General features: G+C 51.7%; 1 protein-coding gene across 3 annotated transcripts in view; it reads right to left on the bottom strand.

The window, feature by feature from the left end:
• ppp1r9ala (protein phosphatase 1 regulatory subunit 9A-like A) overlaps positions 1-14605 on the bottom strand; it is a 32532-nt gene that overhangs the window by 2719 nt on the left and 15208 nt on the right. Inside the window, exons 2-17 of one of the 3 annotated variants that reach the window (XM_084443383.1) lie at positions 11616-11748; positions 11385-11505; positions 10844-10948; positions 9930-10053; positions 7331-7480; positions 6925-6978; positions 5240-5469; positions 4936-5032; positions 4697-4841; positions 4394-4545; positions 3420-3759; positions 3208-3265; positions 3047-3118; positions 1908-2097; positions 1047-1091; positions 323-439 (exon numbers count right to left, since the gene is read on the bottom strand). In XM_084443383.1, coding sequence (XP_084299509.1) covers positions 323-439; positions 1047-1091; positions 1908-2097; positions 3047-3118; positions 3208-3265; positions 3420-3759; positions 4394-4545; positions 4697-4841; positions 4936-5032; positions 5240-5469; positions 6925-6978; positions 7331-7480; positions 9930-10053; positions 10844-10948; positions 11385-11505; positions 11616-11748 — 2133 coding nt within the window. The remainder of the gene's footprint in view (positions 1-322; positions 440-1046; positions 1092-1907; positions 2098-3046; positions 3119-3207; positions 3266-3419; positions 3760-4393; positions 4546-4696; positions 4842-4935; positions 5033-5239; positions 5470-6924; positions 6979-7330; positions 7481-9929; positions 10054-10843; positions 10949-11384; positions 11506-11615; positions 11749-14605) is intronic. The other 2 variants (XM_084443384.1, XM_084443385.1) reach the window with 2 other exon arrangements.

Here is a 14605-nt window from a genome sequence, read left to right as displayed (position 1 = left end):
GGCTGGCGAACAGCAAACAGACTGGAAGAGGACATTAACAGAATCACTTCAGGAGGATGTAGCGCTAGCTCAGCTGGCTCCTCCCCAGCGCCTGCAGCTGAGGACAGACACTTGCTTTATCCCCCACACAGACAGGCTCGGCGCACACATGCAAGTTCATTCTCAGCCCGCCGTTTGTGATTTCATCATCCTGGAGGGGAGGGGGGGGGGGGGGGGGGGGGGGGGCGATCACTCAGAAGAGCATGCTTGAGAACATCCCCATTCAGCCACAACCCAGCATCCCACACATCCTTTGTGGCCGTGGAACAAAGAGAGCACTCACCTCGTCGGAAGAGAAGATTAAAGTGTGTGAGCGCCCAGACAAACTGGGCTCAGCGACTAACCCTGAGATGTCTGAACTGGGACTGCCAGGGTTAGAATCATCTATGACTGACAAACTCTGTAACAAGTGGAGACAAGGAGCGCATTAACTAGACAAACTCAACAACACGTCTTCATGTGGGATGAAGGATCTCGGGTGGGGACCAAGAACAGTCTATATTGTATAAAAATCAGTCAATTCACTTTGATCATTTTATGCTATTAGTCCAGATTACTCAAATTATCACAGCAGAGGCAGACAGGATATAAGTCTGTTGATGTACATTCACAAAACCAACCGGGGTATCAAGTGATTACTCAAAACACCAAAACATTTCAAACAGGACAAACTACATCTACAACTCAACAAAACTACCAACACCACACCAACAACTAGTTTTACTGGTGGAACACGGACACACTACTGAAATAACAATGTGGTAATGCATCAAGAGAATAGATTCTATAAATTGTCATAAAATAATTAATTTAGATTCCATCTTAGGTGAAAGTCAAAATTTGATTATGCTGTGTACTTAACACAATACCACATATCACTAAAACACATGACTGTTTGTTTGTATTAGTACCTAGAGGTGAGATGAACAATCAAACTAGAGGTGTTAGTTAATCTACTGTACAGACTCGTCTATGATTCACGGTGAAAAGAAGAAATCATACTGTACCAAATCTAACGAGCGACTGAACAGAGAAGACCAGGACAGATTTGTCTGTTTGAAAGAAGGACGCTTGGTCAGAGATCTGCTTCGTGGGGGTCGTCACACTGTGCTGTACACTGAGGCTGACGCACAGTCCTAGCTGCCGCAAAACAAGAACCCTTAACCAAGCAGTTGGCTGGCAGGACCAGGGGAAAAGTCCTGTTTGATGGTTCACAACGTCTACTACTGAAAACGCCACTGAAAACACCAGTGGGATCCGCCTCTGTCGTTCTGTGATTAAAGACGGGGTCCGTACGCCCGGCTGCGTCCAGGGAGCGGAGGTAACTGGTCACCGACCACATCCCTACACTGACCAGCCCTCTGCTGCACCATGTACTGGATTGAGTGTTTCCATAAAGTTCTGGGAGAGTGGATGACTGGCCAGTGAATCACCATGTTGGCGCTGGCCGGCTCGTCGTGACGCCGTCTAGCTGTGACTGAGTAGGGGGGGGGGGGGGTTGGGTCGACTCACTGACGCGGCCTGGCCTGGGGTTCGTCCCACAGAGACAATGGAATGTACAGTAACTCCCCCGGGTCAAAAAATCTCTTAACTCAATCACAGTAAGTCAGCTGCTTGGGTTCCTCCTCTAGATGACTCATTAGTTATGAAACATCTGTGCCCACTGAGGGAAAAAAAAGCACTAAACTGACTCAGCCTGCGTATGTCTGTAGGCCTATCAAAAGGGGATGTTTGTTTTTCACTGTGTTTGCGCGCGCGCATGTAAATGCAGTATGCATATGTGTGTTTGTGTGTGTGTCTGTACGTGCGTATATATATGCATGCACGTGTGTATGTGTGTGTGCACATATGTGTGTGTGTGTTCTCACCTTGTTCCTGCGCTCCTGGCTCAGCTCGCTGCCCGTCTCGGTAGCTGTGTAGGGCAGGCTGCTGCTGGAGGACGACGGCTCCTTGTCCCGGTCCCCGAACCAGGAGAAGGGCATGCAGGTGGGGATGGAGGTCATGGACTCGGAGGGAGACAGGTTCCCCCCAGACTCCTCCAGCAGCTCTGCAGACCCCCTGGGACCACAGACCAAGTTAAGAAAATTTGACAAAGGACACCAGATTACATAAGTAACAGGTGAGTAAAATGGGGGATCGAACCACCAACCTTCCGCACGGCAACCCAAACAACTACGCTAGACCACAGAGGTCTCTGTCGAGCCCTGGGGGCCATATTCAGTCACAGGCAGGGATACCCGTCACACACCACCACTACTTCACACTACACCTATATTACACCACACACTTCGTCTTAGTGTGAGAGGACTAGCTACACGTGATATAGTGGTATAGTAGTACAGTAGTGGTATAGTAGGACTAGCTACATGTGATATACAGTAGTGGTATAGTAGGACCAGCTACATGTGATATAGTGGTATAGTAGGAGCTACATGTGATATAGTGGTATAGTAGTAGTGTAGTAGTAGTAGTAGTAGTAGTGGTATAGTATGACCATCTACATGTGATATAGTGGTGTAGTAGGACTAGCGACATGTGATATAGTGGTATAGTAGTAGTGGTATAGTAGGACCAGCTACATGTGATATGGTAGTATAGTAGGACTAGCTACGTGTGATATAGTGGTATAGTAGTAATATAGTAGTAGTGGTATAGTAGGACTAGCTACATGTGATATAGTGGTATAGTAGGACTAGCTACATGTGATATAGTAGGACTAGCTACATGTGATATAGTGGTATAGTAGTAGTGGTATAGTAGGACTAGCTACATGTGATATAGTGGTATAGTAGGACTAGCTACATGTGATATAGTGGTATAGTGGTATAGTAGTAGTATAATAGTAGTGGTATAGTATGACTAGCTACATGTGATATAGTGGTATAGTAGTAGTATAGTAGTAGTCGTATAGTAGGACTAGCTACATGTGATATAGTGGTATAGTAGTAGTGGTATAGTAGGACTAGCTACATGTGATATAGTGGAAGTAGTAAAGTAGTAGTGGTACCTGCTGTCCAGAGACGCCCTCATCGCCTCCTTGTCCTGTTTCTTCCCTTTGCCACCAGACTTCCGGAGGCCTCTGTTGGTTTCAGTAAGATTCACGTCACACAGGAACCCAAAAGACAAGCGGAAACGGCAAACTGATGACCCATCATTACTGCAACTCACCCAAAGTCAGGGAACCGCCGCTTCGGTTTTCCTGCAGACGCGTTCTCGTTGGCGTCATCTGGACAAGAGAGACAAAACATTTTCACAATGAAATCATGGACAGTGAACTCAACTAGCATGAGGACCTGGTAGGTGGACTGGAGTGTAGTGGTGACTGGTGGAGGTTAGGACGGGTTCTGTAGTGGTGGGGTTCTGTTGCGGAGGTTCTGTACCTCGGAGCTCCTTGCCTTTGCCTTTGGACTCCCTCTTCTTAACGTTCCTCAGGAAGCCCGAGGGGGAGTGTGGGGAGGAGATGTCCTTGGGGGAAGACAGGGAGGGACTCCCCCCGCTCTCCATGCTGTCTCTCTGGGAGGGGGGCAGGGAGGGGCTTCCACAGAGCTCCGCCTTGCTCCTGGAGCTCTCCGCAGTCACGGGGGGCTCCTCCCTTTGGCCGTTGCCAGGGTAACAGGTGGGCAGGGGCAGGGACAGGCTCTCCTGGATGGAACTCCTCCTCCTGGGAGGCTCACCCTCCTCCTCCTCCTCCTCTTCCTCCTCTCCATCGTCCTCAGGCTCCTGCAGGGAGAAACACAGCTGCTTACCTGGGTGCATGTCCAGAGACAGGATACAGAGACAAACCCAGCAGGACGAGTAGAGAGGCGTATTGGTATCGGTATGTGCACTAAAATCAGATGGGAAGAATCTTAATGAGTTGGTCAGAAGTTAGTCAACGAATGAAGGTTTTTGGGATAACCTTGTCATTAGCTTATTACTGCCCAATCAGTGGTGACAGATCTGAATCCCGGACCAATCAGATTCAATACAGACAACGAGAAACAACAACCTAGCAACCGCTCCTACGAACCTAAGATGATTGGCTTAAAGAAATAGTGTTTTTTCCCCCCTATCCCTGAATGGTAACGAGTCCAGCCAGACCTTCCTCCAGTGCTGGCACATCCTAAACGAAGTGTGGAGATAGATCTGGCTGAGCGAGACTAGTCAGAAGTTCATCGAGTGACTGAACACTGACCAAAGGGGAGACTGGAGCTGTGTTCGAACCCGCTCACTCATTCACTCAGTGGACTATAAAGTGAATCAAATTAACCGTTGAGAATTCAGACACTAGAAGAAAATGGCTAACACATTATATAATCTATAAGTACTTCTGTTATAGGGAACAGTTTGGAACACAGTTTGGTTGTTGTCTGACCTGTGACTGACACGCAGACGCTCCCAGGTTCTCCTTCAGTTTGTTCCGAGACGGACGCTGCCGCCGGGCCTTCTGGGCCAGCAGGCCCTTGGCTCGGTGTGCGCTGGTGTCCAAGCGCTCCGTCTCCGGAACCACCTCGCTCCAGTCTGTATCTGAGGGCGAGAGACGGCGCTTCTCAATACACATGCGGCGCACGCCACATATGAAGACAGGGAAGCACGCTTCAGAAGCGACACGTTCAGATGATCGCCCAGTACATCATGGTTTCTTTTGTCAGGCGGGAGTTGACCAGTAGGCCTTTACCTTGCAATAGGGAGTCCACAGACTGTGTGTTGGTGGCCGGGCCTTCGCTCCCCTGGGCGCTCCACCTCCTGCCCTCTGCAGGGTCCAGTCCAGACCCGCTGTCCTCGCCCTCTGCCGCTGGCGCTCTGAACTCCAGCGCGGCTATCTGTGGACGCAGGAACACGACGCTGGAGTGAACCTCTCACCTCCTCCGCCAAGTCCATTACGGTGTATTCCAGCACCTTTACTCCAAAGCTCACCCTGTCCTGCAGGCTCTCGAGCTGCTCCTTGTACCACTTATCCTTCTCGTCCAGAACCTTCCTCAGCTCCTCCTCCTTCTTCACAAAGTCAATCTCCCTGAGGGAAGAACCAGAGACCATCAGTCTAACACTCAAACATCCTGTTCTAGATACGGCAAGACTCGGCCTGGAGGACTCTAGAGCGCTGAGGGGAGCTGGGGTCAACATGAAGACTCGCTCAGCGGAAGTCACAGCCTCGAAACAGTGTTGAACCTGAGGAGGAGTCGGGGTCTGACCTCTGACCTGACCCGCCCGGTAGACTCACTTCTGCTGGTAGTCCTTGAGCAGCTTCTTGGCCTTGTTGTATTTCTTGTCCAGAGCATCGTACTGGCTCTGGGTCTCGGCCAGGTGCTGGTTGATGGTCTTGCACAGGTCCTGGGCCTCCACCCAGCACTTCTCCAGCTCCAGAACCTTCTGGCTGTTCTCCTCCACCTTCTGCTCCAGCTCCGCCTCTCTGGACTCCCAGGCGACTTTCTCTTCCTCTGCTGCCATCAGCTAGGGAGCAGTGACAACGTTTTAGCAACAGCTCCTGAGGTAACTTGTAGGGCTCTATTTTCGCGCTGATACTAAGCGGTATTATGCTCTAGCATTGACCAGTTTTGTCCGTCGCAAACTCAATATTACTTGTCTCCGCCAAGTTTGGCAATTTCGTGGTGTGCAACGAAGGCTTTGTCCCACAGTGGGTTGGCCAGCGCAATAGGAGGTGTGACTACTGAAATCAGATGAAAACAGTCATGCGCTATGCATGTTTGGTGTCAAATAATGTGCTTGCGTATAGACCCAACCAGATCACCTCTTGCGTTAAGAGAAGACCCAACCAGATCACCTCTTTAAGGCAAACACTATTGCTCTGTGCAATTTGGTGACTTTATTGATGTGCACTGCACACATATGAATGCAGGGTTAGCCTGTCTGTCTGGAATCACCTCAGAATGTTTTGCAAAGTAAGATAGACCTGTTAAATAAATCTTAGTTTGCACATTGTTTTCTTATGTGAAAGGGTTTTATCCTCTCCATTAGCACTACAGAAAATGGAGTAAGACTACATGGTTGGACAGCACATATATTGCCAAGAGGTATCAATCAAACTTTATTTCAGAGTTGTGTCCAGATAAAAGATAGGACACAACATACAATGAATTACATCAAGAGATCAATAAAAGACTTTGTCTCTATTGGAATTGGGGGTGTATAGTACTAAACCTTATCTTTGATAAAACCAAGATGATTTCATTTTCAGACTCATTAAGCCGGCAAATCAAAGTATAAATGAGATTTCTTAACACAGTTGCACGCACCATCTGATTACGGTATCATTGATGTAAATGGGGGGTCCAGCCTATTAATATCCAGGTGGTTTTGAGCTCTCCAGGGTGACGCATGTGTTTGCCAGTTATCCTGATTACGCCATAGCCTGCATTGTGCCTACAACACCAACACACAACACCTTTCTACGCCAGGGCCAGAAATTAAGACAACCTTTGGAATGTCAGGTTGGGTGGTCCATTCCAAAACAGCCCTCAGTAAGTCAGTGGTACATTACAAAACAGCCCTCAGTAAGTCAGTGGTACATTACAAAACAGCCCTCAGTAAGTCAGTGGTACATTATTTGGTATGTTAGAAAACAGGCCTCAGTAAGTCAGTGGGTTCTTTTTTGGGTTCTTTTTCTACAAAGTTGGCGCTCTGATATTTAAAGGGATGTAAACCAGGTGTTGTGATTGGCCATCAAGCCCCCACCACACCCACATGTATTTGATTAGCTTAATCCAACCTCTTACAATCCGCAGTCACAAAATTACCAAAATTGTGTTGGCCACGCCTTAAAGCGCCGCCATCCTCACTTTTGCGTCTGCATTTCCGACAGCGTTGGATTCACCAAAATAGGGCCCATAAAGTTGAATCTCAATAGAAAAGTGTGAATCATCCGTGACAGCCCTATGACTGACGTACCTTCTCTTTCAGCTGGCCAACTTCAGCTGCTGCTATGCTGTTCTTGAGCTGGAGCTGGGATAAAACAGGGTTTAGAGCCGTTGGAGAGTTGAATGTCATCATCACGCATGCACCGCACTCACATATCACGCCACACACACAATTTACACTTTACACACTCACTGTATATGCACTGACCACACCACTTTGTATATATTTTTTTTTTTTATCTCATCTTATTTTGCACTAGCATTTTGTACAGCTCATTCGCACTGCCTTGTCTTTGCACTGTCCTGTCTCGTCCCTGCACCCTGTCCAATGTTGTATCCATGTTATCCACCACGACCGAAAGCAAATTCCTAGTACGTTGAAAAACTACAATGGAAAAAAAAAAAAAAAAAATCTGATTCCGATCATCTAAAAATACCTCTTTAAACTTGAAGGCCATCTGTGAGGAGTCCATGTTGGAGGGCATGAACAAGGCCTCGGTCTCCGGCACGTCAAACACCTCCACGGACCTCCCTCCAGAGAAGCTGGACCCCAGGATCCCTCCTCCCTCCTCCTCGTAGTGCTCCTCCTGGAATGCACGCAATCAAAACAATGACATCGCAATGACATCACCCAGCCAGTCATGTGCCCCACACCCACAGTGTGCCCAGCGACGACACGCCCAGTACAGCTCTGACCCGAGGGGGGGGGGGCTCACCTCATCATATCTGTGTGTTGGTACAGTTCTGACCCGAGGGGTGGGCTCACCTCATCATATCTGTGTGTTGGTACAGTTCTGACCCGAGGGGGGGGGCTTACCTCATCATATCTGTGTGTTGGTACGGTTCTGACCCGAGGGGGGGGGCTCACCTCATCATATCTGTGTGTTGGTACGGTTCTGACCCGAGGGGGGGGCTCACCTCATCATATCTGTGTGTTGGTACGGTTCTGACCCGAGGGGGGGGCTCACCTCATCATATCTGTGTGTTGGTACGGCTCTGACCCGAGGGGTGGGCTCACCTCATCATATCTGTGTGTTGGTACAGTTCTGACCCGAGGGGGGGCTCACCTCATCATATGTGTGTGTTGGTACGGTTCTGACCCGAGGGGGGAGGTCACCTCATCATATCTGTGTGTTGGTACGGCTCTGACCCGAGGGGGGGGCTCACCTCATCATATCTGTGTGTTGGTACGGTTCTGACCCGAGGGGGGGCTCACCTCATCATATGTGTGTGTTGGTACAGTTCTGACCCGAGGGTAGGGGTGGGGGTGTGGGGTGTATTACTCTCTGGATATAGTGGTACTGTAGGGAGTCTAGTGTGCTGGGCAGTGAGGAGCAGATGTGTTCCTTGACCAGCTTCTCAAAACACCAAATCCCCACGGAAGTGAGAGTCATTGAGGCAGGCTGGTCTTGGCTTCTTGGGTACGGGGATGATGGAGGACTTCTTGATGCATGTGGGGACTATGGACTGAGCCAAGGACAGGTTGAATATCATACATGTTCTCCTTACGTCGTATGCTCCTGCCTTGTAATCGTCCATGTTGCCAGTCACTAGCTCTAGTTTGGAGGCAGCAGGGTGCTTTTTTGGGGCCTCTCGTGTTATTGTTGATCCAGGGTTTCTGGTTTGGGTAGGTTTTGATGGTCTCCTTGGCTACATTCTCCTCTGTAGCTTTCACAATTATTTCAATTGTTGTCTTTTAGCAACCAACAGCAAGAGGAAACTCCCCTCAGCTTTACATCAATATGTTATCACCATACACACACACACACACTCCGATAACAACACGACCCTTCACACAACCACACACTCCTATGCCGATGATTTGCATACCTACACATCAACGGTCAAATATCCCCTTTCTTTTTCAAAGTCAACAACAGCTCTTTGTATTTGGCTAGCCTAATCAAATCAAAATGTACTTGGAAAAGGATGGTGTGTACAGTAAGTTCAGTCAAGTATCTCAGAATTGAATAGGCCTGAGCTTGGTCTCCATCTCTGGAGCCCTGACTTCCATGGTTTCAAAGTCCTGTGGTTGCTTGTGCTTTTGAAAAGCAAACATTTCACAATCCCAGCAGGCGGGCGGGAGCCAAACCCACACCTCTCCCACACAGACAGACTGCACCAGGGTGACAGCAGGCTGACTCACTCTGCTACAGTAACCACTCACTTAACAGCTGACTGGGCCTGGACCGGGCCTGGACCGGACTAACCACAGGAGCCTGGCACGGGCGCAGGACCCACACAGGAAGAAGAGCGCGGGTGGAGCGGTTGGGGCTGCGTGTGGTAAGGGGTAAGGCTGGGGTAGGGGTGGGTGGGGGAGGGGAGGGGTGTGAGGGGTAAGGCTGGGGTACGGGTGGCTGGGGTGGCTGGGGGAGGGCAGGGTGTGAGGGGTAAGGCTGGGGTCGGGGTACGGGTGGCTGGGGGAGGGCAGGGTGTGAGGGGTAAGGCTGGGGTCGGGGTGGGTGGGGGAGGGGTGTGAGGGGTAAGGCTGGGGTAGGGGTGGGTGGGTGAGGGGAGGGGTGTGAGGGGTAAGGCTGGGGTAGGGGTGGGTGGGGGAGAGGAGGGGTGTGAGGGGTAATGCTGGGGTAGGGGTGGGTGGGGGAGGGGTGTGAGGGGTAAGGCTGGGTTAGGGGAGGGTGGGGGAGGGGTGTGAGGGGTAAGGCTGGGGTAGGGGTGGCTGGGGGAGGGGAGGGGTGTGAGGGGTAAGACTGGGGTAGGGGTGGCTGGGGGAGGGGTGGGGGAGGGTAGGGTGTGAGGGGTAAGGCTGGGGTAGGGGTGGCTGGGGGAGGGATGTGAGGGGTAAGGCTGGGGTAGGGGTGGGAGGGGTGTGAGGGGTAGGGGTGGCTGGGGGAGGGGTGGGGGAGGGTAGGGTGTGAGGGGTAAGGCTGGGGTAGGGGTGGCTGGGGGAGGGGAGGGGTGTGAGGGGTAAGGCTGGGGTAGGGGTGGGAGGGGTGTGAGGGGTAGGGGTGGCTGGGGGAGGGTAGGGTGTGAGGGGTAAGGCTGGGGTAGGGGTGGCTGGGGGAGGGTGTGACCTACCTCCTCGGTGGACTGTTCGTAGGGGTCGTCTAGCTGCTGCTGGTTCTTCTCCTGCTCCAGGGTCTCACTGATCAGACGCGCGACCTCGCTCTGTGTCCCCGGCTTCTCCCGGCCAATCAGGAAACTGTTCGTGTGAGAGCACAAGAGGTCAGCATAGGCAGTGGTCCAGTACTAGGACTAGACACCCACTCACAAGCACATTTAATTTCCTCCACGTGTAGCTTTGAAATACCTCACTGTAGCTTCACTCCTGTCTGACTCACACCGCTAGGAGCTGTATCCGACAGGATGTTGTGTTGGGGGGAAATTAAATGAAGTCAGATTATTGAACCTTTTCTTCAGTGTGTGTGTGTGTGTGTGTGTGTGTGTGTGTGTGTGTGTGTGTATAAGTAATGAATCATTTGCTTATGGTAAATCATTGACACATAAACCCTGACTCCATGCATGCTGCGTAGTGTAACTAGTCGGGTATGTTGGAAAAGCAGTGAGTGTGTGTGTGTGTGTGTGTGTGTGTGTGTGTGTGTGTAAGTGGCGTGGGCTTTTCTAGTTTACATTTATCTATGGAGCGGAGCCGGCATGTGATATAGGCGCATCATATTTTCCGTTTGTTAAAAAAATGAATTGTGGCAAGCGCCCCCAAGTGGTGGGCTCTGGTACAAGTGTGACGAACGCACACACAAACTAACATTCGATCTAATAATAGTTTCATCCGGTGGGAGACTCTAATAAAGAACAGGCGTTTTCTCCCGTAATTCTCCCTGCGAGCCGACCTTATCCTGGCTCTTGGTCGTTTCCGGTCACATGTAATAGTCTGTAGATGGTTGTGAAGTAATTCCTCACTGCAGTCACTCCTCAGCTGATTCTGTCTGAGTCCAGAGGGCCGGGGGGGCGGGGGGGCCGGACTCTGAGCTCACCTGACGATGCCTTTGGTGTTCTTCAGAACCGTGGCAGCAAACAGCTGGGTCACCCCCACCAGGCTGATCCCATCCACCTCCACGATCTGGTCGTTCACCTGGATCCTGAGAGAGCGGGAAAAGATTTCACAGCGGGATGTCGTAATTATCGTCTGCCTTCTGGAAGTTGATCCCCCCCCTCCGCCGGTACAACGTTGGGAGATCAAATGCGCAGATTCTTCCAAACTGGCGGCACATCACAGAGACGTATTCCCTGGGAAACGGAAACTGCTGTTTTCTTTTGCTGCCCCGGAGGGTTCTAAATACGGCCAGCTGTTTGGAGAGGGTGTCAGAGGTGCCCTGGGGAAAACCAGCCATTTGTGGCCTCTGACATTAAACTGCGTCGATGTGCCATCGAGAGAGCGGTAGCCTGGTGCCTCGCCGCCGTGACGCGTGTGATTTGTGTAAAACGCATCTGAACCTGTCGCGGCAGAAAGCTGAACCGTCTCTGAGGCACGCGGGAGCGCGTTGGTCCGGACTCAACGGGACTCGGCCGTCTCACCTCCCATCATGCTCGGCGGCCCCGCACTCGGTGATGGTCTTCACAAAGATGCCCAGCTTCTCCAGGCCCTGGTCCGCTCCCACGCCCATCCCGATGATGCTGATACCCAGCCCGTTGTCTCCTGGGGGAGGGGGGGAAGGACGAGAGGGCGGGTTAGACCGGCAGGGGTCAGGAGAGAGACGGGTCCTCGGGGAGGGGGGGGGGGGGGGGAAGCCGAGAGAGGACGCTCACCCTTCTCGATCTCCACGGGGAAGACGTCCATCTTCTCCACCCTCTTCTCCAGCTCGTACTCCGCCGACGCCGCCACGGGGTCCACCTCATCGTTGCGGCGGTCGTAGTCCTCGTTGGAGAAGGTACTGAACACCTGTGGAGCAGATCGACATGGGTTAAAAACCTGAAGTGAAGGCGTCCTCTTAGTGACCTAGCGGTCGAATAACCATCATGAAAGCTTCGATATGGATGCTTTTCTGTCTGCAACAAAGTTAAGACGTCTCTAGTTCCAATAACTATGAAGCCTCTGGGTCTCTGACCCTTCCTTGCCAGTCTTCAGTGAGGAGCCACTGGGTGTGCTGTCAACCTTCTCCCATCTTTTGTATTCCCAGAGAAAGAGGCCTCTGTCATATCTTTGGACAGGGAGGAGGTTAGTCTGGGCCAAGTTTACAGCAAACACAGTCACTGAGGCATAAGGATGCAAAGCTTGCACAAAGAGACATTGTTGTGGAGATTTCATTAGAGCGACACAGAACCAATGATTTCTGCAGCCTGAGCAGAGTCCTGGATCGGTCCCACAAGCTGCTTCCTGGTCTGAACCAGCGCCGTGAACAGAGACGGGGAAAGTAGGGCACAGCTGGGAGGACCGGAGGCGTGGATGAGGCAAAGACCAACGCTCGCGGGCGACAGGTGGTCACCGTCGCCGCAATTACCACGAGACAAACATCCGCGACGACACGCTGAGAGCCCCTCGTTTAAATCCCCGGCCTTTCAGCTTGACTCGGATCAGATTGCAGGTGGCCCGTTTCTGTGATTAAATCCAACGCCACCACGGTGTACTTACTCTGTACAACACACTACTGAGCTGACATGGCTCGCTCCCAGAATCCTATGTGGAACTGGAAAACACTCCCGGGGTCACGCTGAGGTGAGTTCCTCTCTGCTCCACACAGACAAACATCTGCTGGGACTCGCCTTCCAGGAAGTGGTACGTATACATCCCACCCCGTCCAGAGGCCTGTATAGACAGACCGTCCTTCTCAGCGTAATAGTAATAGGCAGCGGAGTAGTCAGAGCAAACCTCTCACAGATAATAGATCTTCCCTGCTTCGACAGCGCTCACTAGGAACATAACCTCCTCGGCTGATTGAAAGTGTGGAGCGTGACGTGAGCAGACAGCGGCAGGGAAAGTGGCAGACTTTAGCTTTAGCTTCGTCTCGCCTTCTCCCTCTCCTGTGCGTCAGAAAGCGTGGAAAACCACACGGTCGAATGTGTTGCTGTCGGAGGTAAGAAAACTCCTCCTATAAAAAAGGGCCTTAGCCTGTCAAAGCTGAGGACGTGCACTCCGGTGGTGGTAACGCCTCCTGTTTCGGGAGGCACAGGGTCAGACTCCAGTGTGACCTCACTGGAATAGCAGCTCCCTCCTCCATACATGGTAACAGTTGGTACCTCGTGTGTCCAGTCTGGTGCCGGTGCCTCGGCCCCGACCTCCACACCCTCAGAGGGTTATTAGGAGTGCTGAACAAAGAGAGACCCCCCCCCCGCACCTTCCCCGTCAGCACAGCACTTTAATCCTGACAGAACCACCCCCCCCCCCCAGACACAAACTGGCTAGCTCTTCCTCGTGGGGGAGAAGCAGCCGTCTAGCCCAGTTCTCGGACCGCAGCCATCTAACAGGAGGACTAATCCTCCTCCATGAGGCGGGTAGTTCACAGAGGTTGCGATCTCCCCGAATCTCCCCCCAGATGTTCCGACTCCGGCGCGGAAGCGTACGTGCGGCCGAGAAGATTAAAGCCGTCCTAGGAGCGAGCGGAGGTTACGCTGCGCCGGGGGGGAGGGGGGGCGGCGCTCGTAAGCGAGGCTGGAGGCTTAGCGGATCCTGGAGCGAGGAGAGGGATGATGTAACCCAGTAAACATCTCCACTCCGGCCCGCCGAGCCAGCCTGAGGTCTTGGCCTTGCAGCGTGTCAGGACTTGAGGAGCCAGGCGCTAGAGGCTTCCACTCTCCCTCGGTCTCTCCCTCGGTCTCTCCCGGTCTCCTACGACACTGTACTCTCTGTCTGGACCCGGTCCAGACAACTACTGCTAATTCTAAAATATGAGTCTTGCTCTGCTGCGGAAAAATCATGTTCATTTTGCAAAATACAGTTATCAGTGCTCGTTTTACGCTGCTAACGCTGTTGGCACACACCCACGCAAGAAAAATCCTTTCTTTGGTGCTACTCTCTAGATACCCATCACCCCGTTGATTGATGGAGGTCTGTGGATTCCTCTGGGGAGAACTTTCCCATGTTAGCTGAGATCATGTTGGCAGATTAGAGATGGGAGGACCATGCTCACTACTGAGGCTCAGTGGTGGGAGGAAAGAATGCTTTTCATGAAGCATCGTCCCCTCCCACAAACCGGCTCAGTCTTAGAGACCAGGATGTAGCCTGTGACTGTCTCTCTAGTCTAATCTACTCTTCCTCCTCTCCTCTAGAGACCAGGATGTAACCTCCATCTCTCTAATCCTCTTTCAGTTCTACAAGGCTGGAGACCCACTATAGACAGGACAGACCCTGGCCTCCTGCATGGCCTGCTCAGGCTTCGTCCTCCTGGCCGGACAGACAAGGTCTCCATCTTTGAGGAAAAGGCGAGGTTGTCCTCTGACGTATCCAGATCAAAAGTGGATTTGCCAATGAACGCAAACGCAGGACGCATAAATACCTTCTACCATTTGCAATGAGAACAGTCACAGCAGATCAGGGTTGGACGGACGTCCTAAAACACTAAACACTTCGCATCAGTGAAAAACAAGGCACTTACAAGTACTTACACGACCCACCAGGCAGGTCAACGTGCAACTTAATAGCCAGTTAAACTCCAAATGAATCCATAAAACTAGAGCAGACAGAGATTTCATTAGAGATGAAAACGGCTGGGGTTTGTCTGTGGTGACTGAGTGGAGAGAATGTAGAATATAGGGGGGGAATGGCTGATGTGTCCCAGGTCTGGGTTGGACTCCGAACGGAG

This window comes from Borostomias antarcticus, assembly GCF_949987555.1.
Source record: "Borostomias antarcticus genome assembly, chromosome: 9".
Taxonomy (NCBI): domain Eukaryota; kingdom Metazoa; phylum Chordata; class Actinopteri; order Stomiiformes; family Stomiidae; genus Borostomias; species Borostomias antarcticus.
This window is presented reverse-complemented; position numbering and strand designations above follow the sequence as displayed.